General features: G+C 35.0%; 1 protein-coding gene across 2 annotated transcripts in view; it reads right to left on the bottom strand.

Annotated features, from left to right (window-relative positions):
• The window catches only part of CCDC18 (coiled-coil domain containing 18), a 128,587-nt gene that overhangs the window by 66,146 nt on the left and 49,025 nt on the right, over positions 1-13,416 (bottom strand). For both annotated transcript variants that reach the window (XM_027625945.2, XM_027625955.2), the window contains exons 17-18: positions 8,745-8,861; positions 3,130-3,297 (exon numbers count right to left, since the gene is read on the bottom strand). In XM_027625945.2, coding sequence (XP_027481746.1) covers positions 3,130-3,297; positions 8,745-8,861 — 285 coding nt within the window. The remainder of the gene's footprint in view (positions 1-3,129; positions 3,298-8,744; positions 8,862-13,416) is intronic.

Raw genomic sequence — 13,416 nt, 5'->3', positions numbered from 1 at the left:
CCCCACCACTCCAGCAACCCTCAGTTTGTTTCCTGAGATTAAGAATTCCTCATATCAGTGAGGTCATATGATACATGTCTTTCTCTGATTGACTTATTTCACTCAGCATAACACCCTCCAGTTCCATCCACGTCATTGCAAATGGCAAGATCTCATTCCTTTCGATGGCTGCATAATATTCCATTATGTATATATACCACATCTTCTTTATCCATTCATCTGTCGATGGACATCTTGGCTCTTTCCACAGTTTGGCTATTGTGGACACTGCTGCTATAAACATTGGGATCCCTACATTTGTATCTTTGTGCTAAATACCCAGTAGTGCAATTGCTGGATCGTATGGTAGCTCTATTTTCAACTTTTTGAGGAACCTCCATACTGTTTTCCAGAGTGGCTGCACCAGCTTGCATCCCCAGCAACAGTGTAGGAGGGTTCCCCTTTCTCTGCATTGCTGCCAACATCTGTCGTTTCCTGACTTGTTAATTTTAGCCATTCTGACGGGTGTGAGGTGGTATCTCATTGAGGTTTTGATTTGGATTTCCCTGATGCCAACCGATGTTGAGTACTTTTTCATGTGTCTGTTGGCCATTTGGATGTCTTCTTTGGAAAAATGCCTGTTCATGTCTTCTGCCCATTTCTTGATTGGATCATTTGTTCTTTGGGTGTTGAGTCTGGTAAGTTCTTTATAGATTTTGGATACTAGCCCTTTATCTGATATGTCATTTGCAAATATTTTCTCCCATTCTGTCGGTTGTCTTTTGGTTTTGTGGACTGTTTCTTTTGCTGTGCAAAAGCTTTTTATCTTGATGAAATCCCAATAGTTCATTTTTGCCCTGGCTTCCCTTGCCTTTGGCGATGTTTCTAGGAAGAAGTTGCTGCAGCTGAAGTTGAACAGGTTCCTGCCTGTGTTCTCCTTTAGGATTGTGATGGACTCCTGTCTCACATTGAGGTCTTTCAACCATTTGGAGTCTATTTTTGTGTGTGGTGTAAGGAAATGGTCCAGCTTCATTATTCTGCATGTGGCTGTCCAATTTTCCCAACACCATTTGTTGAAGAGACTGTCTTTTTTCCACTGGACATTCTTTCCTGCTTTGTCAAAGATTAGTTGACCATAGAGTTGAGGGTTCATTTCTGGGCTCTCTATTCTGTTCCATTGATCTATGTGTCTGTTTTTGTGCCAGTACCTTCCTGTCTTGATGATGACAGCTCTGTAATAGAGCTGGAAGTCCGGAATTGTGATGCCGTCAGCTTTGCTTTTCTTTTTCAACATTCCTCTGGCTCTTCAGGGTCTTTTCTGGTTCCATACAAATTTTAAGATTATTTGTTCCATTTCTTTGAAAAAAGTGGATGGTACTTTGATGGGGATTGCATTGAATGTGTAGATTGCTCTAGGTAGCATTGACATCTTCACAATGTTTGTTCTTCCAATCCATGAGCATGCAACGTTTTTCCATTTCTTTGTGTCTTCCTCAATTTCTTTCATGAGTATTTTATAGTTTTCTGAGTACTAGCCATTTTCTATAGAAACTGAACAATGTCACTAATGCCCTCCATGTTGATAATTCTAGTGGACATTTCTCAACCCTTATTCTACTTGATATTGATCTCAGCAGCCCATGACACCAATGATCATTCTTAATTTCATGAAATACTTACTTTGGCTTCTATGTACCGTATCTCACAGACATGTGCCCAAGTCAATCTTCTCACCTCTCATTCTCTATTTTCTCCCTAGTTAATCTCAGCCACTCCATGTTTTCAATGAACATTTACATGACTGTGCTCTTCAAGTTAATCTCTGGCTAATAAATTTAATATCCTCTCTGCTCTTCTAAAACCTCTCACTAGAGAACTGAATATAGATTAAAAGTTATTAATATCCACACCTCTAACTCAAGTTCCAAGAATAAAATTAAAATAGTACCCAGTGTAAAAACTAAATGGAATCACCAAAACCCATCCACTCTGTGTTTTATTAAATAGCACATTCATAAGCAGAAAGAATCTAAAGATGAGTAATAATCTGAAAGGATCTAACACGGAATCTCTGCACAGAGGAACATGAATGAAAGGCATGAAGAGAATACTGTATACAATGGAAAACTTACTCCAAATACTACAGAAATTTTTAGATATAAACTTCTTTAGACCCTCAAAGAAGTTAAAGAACATACAAAAATCTCTTAAAACAAAGATCAAGAAGAAAAAGAATTTACCAAATGAAAAATACAAATGAACTGGTAGATTTAAGGGGGGAAAAAAAGAGAGAGAGAACCATAAAATCATTATGGAAATGAAAATGACTTCAGAAAGAACAAGAATTTTAATCAATTCTACAAGCCAGAGTCAACAACGGACTTAGGAAGTCGGAATCAAACACAGATAAGATGAAGAAATGCTTCCAGATGAAGCTGAACAAGCATAGCAAGCAATAGGTCTAGACTTTTAACAAAAGGGATGGAGAGCCACAGAACAGCTGTCTCTAAAAAAAAGAAAATAGAGAATACCTGCCTGATATGTTTGAATGTATTGAGGGATTCTTTAGTTCCACTAGAGAGGCTGTGGATGAATTCAGAATACACAGATCAAATGACAAAAGGTGAGGTGTCGTGAGATTACAGGGAACTATCATTTTCTAATTTATACATTTTTGTAAAGTTTGAAAAAGAAAAACAACTCAAAAATATGAATTATCTGTCTGAAGATTTCAGATGAACTGGTAATGAATGAAAGAGGAAAGATTCGATTCTAGTATAAAATTCCTAGGATTCTTTCACTGGAGTAATAACTTATTTTTAGAAGTAAGTAGTTTCCTTTGGGATTTTTCTTGTAGTGCACTGCTTTAGCATATCCTTAGGGATTATCACGCATCCTGATCCAAACACACGATGGAATGAAAAAATCTAAATTATAACTAAGTTCTACGGATGACAAAAATGTGCCCATGGTATTAGAGATGCAGGTTAGAACACACACAAATAGAACTTCACCCATTTTTCAATGTTAACACAGAATATTTCTTATAATATGAAATCTGTGAGGTAAATAGCAATATAACAAAATACTTATCAGTTTTTAAAATTTCTATTTCATACAAGTGAAACAATGTTGACCAATAAGATATACCTGTTTTTCAAGTTTAGTTTGAATGTCTTCTAGCTCTCCGTTCCTAATTGTCTCTTGTTGTAACATTTGCTGCTGTTGCTGAAGAGTATGCTGTAGAATAAGATTCTGCTCAGCAGTCTCTTGAAGACTGTGATTTTTTATCTTTAGTTCTTTCTGTAAACAGTATACCTAACAAATACATACATTTCTCATTAAAATGACATTTCAAATAAAAAGTCATAAAATGTTAAAGCTGTCTTCCTTATTATCTTCATTTGTCATATGGGATAATTGTATTTATGGCTATTGTTTGTTATATGGAAGGGCAGGTTCACTTTTCGGATGGAAGGGTGAGTTAGAAGGGCCTGCTTATAAGGCTGACTCTTGGGGCGCCTGGGTGGCTCAGTCATTAAGCATCTGTCTTTGGCTCAGGTCATGATCTCAGGGTCCTGGGACTGAGCCCCACATCAGGCTCCTTGCTCAGCGGGGAGCCTGCTTCTCCCTCTCCCACTCCCCCTGCTTGTGTTCCCTCTCTCACTGTGTCTCTGTCAAATAAATAGATAAAATCTTTAAAAAAAAAAAAAGGAAAAAAATTCCCTTTGTCCTACTAATCCAAATCCAATAAATCTGCCCAAAGAAATTATTTTAAAATCATATTAATAATGCAGCATAATTTAATATTTATTTTATAATATTCTTTATGTGCTCCCAAAAGTAAGGGGAAAGTTTAAAAAATGATATATCAATCTTGATTTAAAATGATGCAACCATTTAAAATCATAATTTAAAAGACAATAGGAAATACAATATTTTAGACAATGAAATTAAGTGGAAAAAGCCCCCCAGAATTACATTTCATTAACATAATTATGAAAAACATTCAGACAAATAGAAAACTGAAAACTTACGTATTAGAAAGTGGATTGCAGGTAAATCCTTTAAAAATATCTTATTTTTGCTTACATAATAACTATTTTTAACATGAAGGAAAATAAAAGTCATTCCTTTAAAGCAAAAAAAAAATCTTACCAATAAGTATTCCAGAAGAAAGGAATTTTAAACTGCTAAGAAATAGTGGAAGAGAACCCTGATTTGGTCCCTTTTTCTAATTATCCAGCAGTTGAACAGTCAGCAGCATCATGAAGGGCTCAGGGGCCAAATATTCTTTGGTCATGAGGAGAAGCTCTTAAGTTTCACATCTCTTCATTATATGATGACACTGTAAACTTGGTGAACCTTAGGCAACTAACCAATTTCTTATTCTATTATTATAGTCCTTTTTTAATGCTAATTTACTTAACTTTGTCTAAATGAAAATAATTTATTTAGTGCAAACATGTACCAGTATCACCTATTTTCTTTGTTTTACTTGCTAGCTAGCCCCCAAGAAAACTGCAGATCACACTTAGTGCAGTAGTTTATTTTATATAGAACTGATCTGCTGCAAGATAAGTTTAAATACTATTTTTTCTTTATCGGAACATCCTGTCTTATATTTACTTTCCTAGTCAGAGAAAAAAATGGACAAAATATTAAGATAAGGTAAAACAGAAGAAAAAAAGATAAGCCTTAGCCAAAATGCCAAGAAACCATACCACATAATAACAATAAAAAATTTATTTCAACAACCTGGTCACTGGCAAAATAATTTCAATTAAAAATATTGAGTATCAACCTGCATCTATTCAATTTGAAGTGGCATTTTATTGCACTACCCTTTAACTTCCACTTGACTTTAAACTATAAGAAATAGTTTTTACATTATATTCTCTACTGTTATTATATTCAGAGAAGAGATTTCCTAAAGGATTTATCACTTTATAATTAGGGTCAAGAAGAAAGTAGAATTTACACTATAAAATCTACTTGACGATTAACTTTATCTAGATTAATCTATATCTGAAGGAAAAATACTCTCACCATTATTACAAAAAGTAAAATATAACCCAGGGGTGCCTGGGTAGCTGAGTCAGTTGAGAGTCCGATTCCTGGTTTTGGCTTAGGTCATGATCTCAGGGTTCTGAGATCTAGTCCTGAGTTAGGCTCTGTGCTCCGTGAGGAATCTGCTTGAGATTCTCTGCCTCTCCCTCTCCATCTGCCCTTCCCCTTGCTCACATGCTTTCTCTCTCTCATAAAAAATAAAATCTTTAAAATAAATAAATTAAATATAACCCAGAAAAGTTACTGATATGATGATGCCAACTTCTCAAAATTTAAGTCTACCAATTTGAATAAAAATATCAATAAAATGATTGATTTTATGCAAAAAATGTTTAGGCTTATTCACATCTATTTTGTGTTTATTTTCTTCTCTCACATTAACAATGTAATTTTGCATCATACTTTATCACTTTTTAAAGCATGTTAATATGGAATTAAAATATTTTCAAAATGATTCAGAACTCCGAAGTTACTATTATTTTAATCATAAATGTACTTACTCAACATGTGGAAAATAATATTTGCCTGAGGCAAAATTTCAGAGGAATATTTATTAGCTTTTTGTGGTGGATAATTAACATTTAGTTTTTACAACTGGATAACTTCCTACCAGTATGCTCTAGAGTCACTTAATTATTCAGCTAGTATGTGATTTGGGAATATCTACTGATTTAAAAGATTAAAACATCTTTATAACATCACCTATTACTAAAAGAATGGATGCACTATGAATCAAATCCAATTTTCTTTTTTCCTTTTAAGGTTTTATCTATTTATCTGAGAGAGACAGAGAGAGCGCACTGCAGGCGGAGTGGCAGGCAGAGGGAGAGGGAGAAGCAGGCTTCCCGCTGAGCAGGGAGCCAGACACGGGGCTCAATCCCAGGACCCTGGGATCATGACCTGAGCCGAAGGCAGATGCTTAACGACTGAGCCACCCAGTGGCCTCAAATCCAATTTTCTAAAACCTAGCTATATATAATGAAAACTTCACAAGTCTGATATAATACAGTTGACTCTTGAACAATAAGGGTTTGAACTGCATAGGTCCACTCGTGCAGATTTTTTACAGTACAGTACTGTAAATGTATTTTCTCTCCCTTATGATTTTCTTAATCACATTTTCTTTTCTCTAGCTCACTTACTGTAAGAAAACAGTATATAATACATATAACATAGAAAATATGTGTTAATCATCTATGTTATGGTAAGGCGTCTAGTCAACAGTAGGCTATTCATAGTTAAGTTTTTGGGAAATCAAAGGTTATATGGGGATTTTCAACTACATGGCGGGGAGGGGGTTGGCACCCCTAACCACTGCATTGTTCAAGGATCAACCTTAATTATATTAACCAGCACTGATACTAAAATTTGCTCTAAAGACAAGTAATTCAAAAGTAAATAAATGTATGGGGTGGTACTTAAGAAAACAAAGTAAATAGTAATTGAATTTTTCTCCGTTTCTTATCAATATATGTGAAAGAGTGAAAGATAACCTGTTAAGCCAAATACATGTGCACTGAGATAATAATTCAGCAGCAAAAAATGCAAATCTTTCTAATTTACTTCCTTATTCCCTAGTATAGTTGTACATACTTGACTACTACTTCTGATTTCTAATTCAGTTTGGAGCCTAGGTTTTTATTTCCAGTCATTTTGGAAATAATTCTAAGTTCATTTTAGGTAAATGCCTACTATCCACCCTAGTCTCTGATGCGGTTTCTGAGAGCACAAAGTGTAAAGCTCAACAAACTCTCGTTACAAACACTGCTTGTCTCCAGATTCTATCTCTGCGAAGTCCATCTACACTGAAGGACAGTGAGGGCTATCAAAGAAATGTTTAAGTAATGTTTGAAGAAGTTCATGGTAAAATAAAAATAACATTTCTATTTTAAAAAGTCAAAGTATCCATAGTTGAGGTAATTTAAATTCCATATACTGCAGTAGAGAAATATATGCCTGTCTGTCAAAGATGCTATAAAAGCCTTCATGAAGAGACATGGAAGGAAGAAGACAGGACCAATAAAATATGAAGAGTTCCTTTTTCAATCTCTAAACTTACATAATTATGTGATACACCTAAGTCTGGAGTGCTAGTCAACTACATATTTGCTTTTAGATCTATGCTTGCCTTCCCCCTGCTCTGCTCCAGGTATTGCAAGAAATTCCTTTTTGGATAACAAAGATTTAGCCAGTGGGAGGGACCTGGAGCAGTCCTCCTCCTCTATGGCCTCAGTTTCAATTAGACAGATTCCTTTGTGGACCTCACTCCACTAGGCAGCCCTGCTTCTGGACTATAATCATTGCATCTCTTCCTGATATTCCTCTATCCCTAATGATGGTAGTAGGTCCCTGCTTATGATAATCTGAGTCACCTTACCATGCTTTGTTTGCTTCTCTCTTCCATCACCTGTGTATCTAATTCTCTGCATAAAATTCTCTCCATTTTAAAGATATAGAAAGGATTCTATTTTTCTGGTTGGGACTTTCTGATGCATTCAAGTCAACTTTGATGAACATTTTTGGGGGACTATTTCTAAACATGAATTTAAGGTTTAAAGCTTATATTTAATTTTTAAAACAGAATTTATTTTAAATTTGTATTATAAATTCTAACAAAGAAATAAAGGAACTCTTCACTAAGGTTATACCTTTGAGCAAAGTGAATACCTATTATGTTGAAAGCAAAGTGGTAGACACTGATGATATAGAATAAGGTATGAATAAGATAACCTGAGTCATCCATCCAGCATCTCAGAAACTCTTCTCAATAGACAAAGTTGAATTTCCAAACCTAATTCTCAATCCTTCAGACAACCAGAAGGAGCAAAAATAAAACGAAAAAACTTGAAGATGGGGCGCCTGGGTGGCTCAGTTGTTAAGCGTCTGCCTTCGGCTCAGGTCATGATCCGAGGGTCCTGGGATCGAGCCCCGCATCGGGCTCCCTGCTCCGTGGGGAACCTGCTTCTCCCTCTCCCACTCCCCCCTGCTTGTGTTCCCTCGCTAGCTGTGTTTCTGTCAAATAAATAAATAAAACCTTAAAAAAAAAATTTGAAGAATTTTACGCCTCTAAATCTAAAACAATATTCTAAGTCTTAATCATTTTGTTAGAATTCCTTTCTGTGATATTAACAATAATTTAATCTTCTGATTCCCTAGAAATAGATAAAAGAATCGGAATTTTAAGGTGTCATATTTTGTACTGCACAGAATTAATGTTTGTTATAAACAAAGAATATAAAATTGGAATTCACATTTTAATGGAAAGTTTTTTTTAAAAGATTTTATTTATTTGAGAAAGAGAGAGTGCACACAAGTTGGGGGGGAGGGGCAGAGGGAGAAGCAGGCTGCCCGCTTAGCAGAGAGCCTGATGGGGGGCTTGATCCCAGGACCCTGGGATCATGATCTGAGCCCAAGGCAGAAGCTTTAACCAACTTTACATAATTATGTAAGTTTAGAGATTGAAAAAGGAACTCTTCATATTTTATTGGTCCTGTCTTTAGGGAGAGGGAGAAGCAGGTTCCCCACAGAGCAGGGAGCCCGATGCGGGGCTCGATCCCAGGACCCTCGGATTAAGGCACCCTTTAATGGAAAGTTTTTTATCAGTTACAAAAAGATGTACTTTTAAAGAATCTTAAAAATAATATCTCAAAAAGAAGTCATGTGAAAAATGTTTTTTAATAAAAATGCTAATTTACCTCTTCAGATTTCTTCTTTAGCTGCTTTTCAAACTTTTCCTTATTTCCTTCTAATTGATTCAAGTGCAAGGCAAGTTCTTCCTTACAAATTTCCAGTGCTGAATCTAGTTGTCTGACCTAAGCAGGAGAAAAGCAAAAAAAGAAAAATCAACTAATATTAATGAGTGCTTATTATATGTTCAATATTTTACAGGTTTATCTCCTAATATTACCTAACTGCTTCAAACTGAATACATAGCCCAACTTAGGACACAGAATGCTATCACAGAAAAAATTTATTTAGAAAACTGATTTTTTATTGCAAATTAGGAAATCAGAGGCTGGAGTCCTAAAGAATAAACAGAACATGAACAAGTGAAGAAGAGCATTCCAGGAAGAGGGAGTATGTCCAGAGACAAGACAATGTGAAAAGGAATGGTGCGAAGTTGGCAGTTTAGGGTACGAAGAGTATTAATTTATAGGGGATGGGTTTTTGGGAGATTAGACTGGAAAGACAGACTGGGGTCAACTGTCAAGAACCTGTAGACCAAACACCCTAAGACATTTACCTAAAATAGTAAACAACATTTAAGCCTTTTCTTAAGTTCCCTTGATCAAGAAAAATAGTAAAGTGAGTACACATTAGTGTACTGCGCTAATAATGCTATGGTGCAAATATTCTGAATGTGCTCAAGTCACAAAGAAAATGAAAATATTTTTGTTAGCTAGAAAAAAAACTTAGCAGGCTGCATTTGCTTTGAATCAGTGAAAACATTTTCAGAAAGGCAGCACTGTAACTTGGTCCAAGTGTTCATAGAGCTGCAAATGCTTTACACACCTTAATATTAAATAGCAAATGAGCAAAGAGCAACACAAATTCAGTAAACTTTTTTCACAAAAATTAGTTTAAGGGCCACAATTTGCACATGTGCTCCATATCCCATCTGTCAAAAAGATGCTTGTCTTGCTTCTTTCTTAGTGTAATTTTGAGCTTCTCAGGAGTGGTTTTTTACCCCCCTTAATCAAGCAGCATTCTCGTAAGTCATCTTGAAGGTGTAAAAGAAATCTCAAGATGAGAAAAAGAAAAATGCTCCCTCTTGTAGATACTATTTATTCTATATCATGAAATTATCTTTGCAACTCTTATTTCTAAATAGAGAATCCTGAAAGACCATTTTCAAAGATTGTCCCTATAGCCTGTGAATATAACCATTAACAGCTAAAAAGTTGCTAATTTTGAATTATTATCCTTGTTAATAAATTAACATTAAATAACACAAATTAACATTTGTTTTATGAAAGGTATAAATACTTATGAGTTTTCTTTCTTTCTTTTTTTCCTGAGGGTTTTATTTTTTTAGTTTTCTTTCTTAACCATGAGAATGAGCACTGGTACTTGTATCATCTCCCACACACAGAGAAAAAATGAAATCTGTGACTGTCAGAATATCGCACCTGATAATTAATAATGTAAAAACTAATTCAGGCAAGCTTTATCACAAGATGTTAAAACTATTGGTTATAGGTAGTTGAGGAGTAGTACATTCACATGGCCTGAAAGAATCACCGCACATTTTAATTATAAAGGAAAAAAATGTGCCCTTTACATGGGGAGATCTGGCAGTAATCAGCTTAAATAAGGTGCCAATATTGGCAATGCCAGTTATGGGTAGTCTGACATGTGCTTCCTGATGGGAAGCAGAAAAACACAGTATAACTCATGTGGTGTTCTAGTTGACCTAGACTTTCAGAAGATTCACTATCAAGAAGAACAGAAGAGTGAGTTTAGGGAAACCTAAAGTGCCAAAAGCAACAAGTAATTATAAATGAATCCTAGAGTGGAAAAAGAACAAGAACAAGCTGAAGTAGTGTTTCTGAAGGTTTTAATGGGCATACAAATCAGCTGGGCACCCTATTAAAATACAGATTCTGATTCAGTAGAAGGACAAAAAGGTAGGACAGGAGACATGGGCTCAAAATTTAAGGAAGCTCTCACTCTCAGGGTCATGCCAAGTGCCAACACTATACTTATACAACCCCAAGAGTAAGAATCTCCTTAAATTTTGCACCAGAAGCAATTCACTTCCTTCACCTTAATCCCAATTCTGTTCAGTAGGTCCGGGGTATAGCCGAAATTCTGCAAGTCAAACAAGTTTCTAGGTGATGCTGATGTTGCTAGTCCACAGACCATGCTTTGAGTAGCAAGGCTATATAGAATGATTTTAAATAATTGGAAAAATTTAGTATGGACTGTGTGTTGAATGATGCCACTGAATTAACTTTTACTTTCTCTGGTGTGCAGAGTGGTGTAGTCATGTAGGAGAAAGTTTCTGTTCACAGGAGATGCAAGTTTAAATATTAAAGGTGTAAAGTGTTATGACATCTGCAACCTTCTCTCAGGTGGTCTGGCAAAAAGGAAATGTACACATTTATGTCTCACATTTACGTTATGAGATTGGGTGGGTGCATGCACAAGTGGGTATGTGTGTGTAGGGAGAGATGAAATGAATGCAGCTAGAGTTTAACAGACAGTAAATCGAGGCAGAGGGTTCACAAATGTTCTCTGTACTATTCTTTCCATTTTTTTGTAGGTTTGGAATTCTTCAAAATAAAATTTAAAGTTTTTGTTGTTTTTTTTTTTTTTGATAGAGAGAGACAGCAAGAGAGGGAACATAAGCAGGGGGAGTGGGAGAGGGAGAAGCAGGCTCCCCACAGAGCAGGGAGCCCGATGTGGGGCTCGATCCCAGAACCCTGGGATCATGACCTGAGCCGAAGGCAGATGCTTAATGACTGAGCCACCCAGGCGCCCCTCAAAATAAAATTTAATTAAAATTAATAAATCAATTTAAAAAATAATAAAACCCCAAACATTTACTACTCTGTTGGATTCATTATTTGAACAAGGAGTTTGAGAGTCTAAATCTCATATGGATAAGCATCATTCACCTCACACAAACCACCTATAAATACACATACACATATATGGACATAAATGAATGAAATGAAATGAATGAAATGAAAATAAAGACATTGCTTTGTTGAACCAAAAGAACTTCCTCAGGAGTATAGTCTGGGGGTAACCAGGTATGGGCTCTAGTCTACCTATTTTCAACAAAAGCAGCTAAGTTCTTTTTTGTTGTTGCTTTTTTCTACTTATGACTTTCTTTGGGAAAAGAAAAAAATCCAGAGTGGACTATAAAAGCAAAGAAACAAAAGAAAGTAAGTAAACAAAATCTCTAAATCTAACAGGCACCTTCTCAATATTCTATTTAACAACATGTAATATAATTGCTTTAATTTATTGGTTTCTTATTCCTGTTCAGAATTTCTCATCAATCTTCTAGTTCTCATTAATCATACTTTCATAAATGATATAACTTTAAATTGATTCTTATAACTCTCCTGCAGATAGAAAATTCAGAATTTTTGTGATTTCATTAATTATATTTGTATTTCCTTTGTTAATGGTTGAACTGACTGCATTTTTCAAGAATTTACCAATTGTAAGAATATATTCTTTGACTGGTTACTTTAAAAAAATTCATTATTTTTTATGCAAAGAACAAATAGAGGTACCTACGTAGAGGGACATAGCCAAAGTCAAGAGGGGAAGGTGGTAATGACATATCAGGAAGAAACGAGGTTTCAAACTTCAATTTTGTTGCTACAAATATCCTGTATGTTAGGTTTGGTATAGCTTGAGTCATAGGAATGTTGTTTCTATATTTCTTCCTCATTTTGGTGTTTGCCCCACTAACATCAAACCTAAAGCCATTAAGGGAATAAAACCCAGTAACAATTTCTTCTCTTACTGATTTTAATATCTGGTTATTAACATATGGAAATAAACTACTAGATGTGTTAGGTAGTTTGATAAAAAAACAGGAGGTAAGTGGCAAAACAGATTTTATTTAATGAAATTATTTCATGCCTACAACTTTCATAATGATTTTTTCATGTTAATGATCTTAGAGGTTATTTTTACATGAGGAAATGAACTGACATGGCATTAAATGTTAAAAGTTTTGGGGAATACTATATGAGTTATGGATAAACATATAATCGTGTTTACATGGGCATACTTGGTAATAAAATGGATTAAAAACAGAGTACTAGGCAAAAATAACACTGGATTAACATATTCCTTATATTCAAGCCATATATGACAGAATAAACATGCTGTTACCTATTTTTAACACTAAAAATGCAAAGGAGAAATATCGAATATATAGTAAGTACTTATGAAACTTTGAATAACTAAGTATGTGCTAAGCATTATAGGTACCTCATTTCATCTCCTCCTCATACTGACCCTCCTCCAGAGTATTGTTATCTGTATTTTACTGATGAAAAAGTTAAAGTTCAGAGACTTAAAATAACCTAGCCAGGGTTAAAGTTAACTAGTAAGCACTCAGAAATCAGAACTGAACCTCAAGTCAACTTAGCTCCAAAACCCATTCTTTTAACCATGAAGACAGAGTAGCCATAAAACAAAAGGATTTTTGTATTTTATCTGGAAATTCTGATTTTCTCTCCTAATTAATCTTATAGCAGAATTGGTAAAAAGAAGTAAAATTCGACTGCTTGTAGATTCATCTCCTTTCACTTCCTCTGTTAATTCTTTACTGGTAATGTTAATAAGTAGCTACAGTTAAAAAAACATTTTTTGTTAAAAAAGAAGCCTTTCTTAAGG

This window comes from Zalophus californianus, chromosome 4 (assembly GCF_009762305.2).
Source record: "Zalophus californianus isolate mZalCal1 chromosome 4, mZalCal1.pri.v2, whole genome shotgun sequence".
NCBI classification, from domain to species: Eukaryota; Metazoa; Chordata; class Mammalia; order Carnivora; family Otariidae; genus Zalophus; species Zalophus californianus.
Note: the sequence above shows the minus strand (reverse complement) of the source record. Positions and strands in the feature narration are given on the sequence as shown.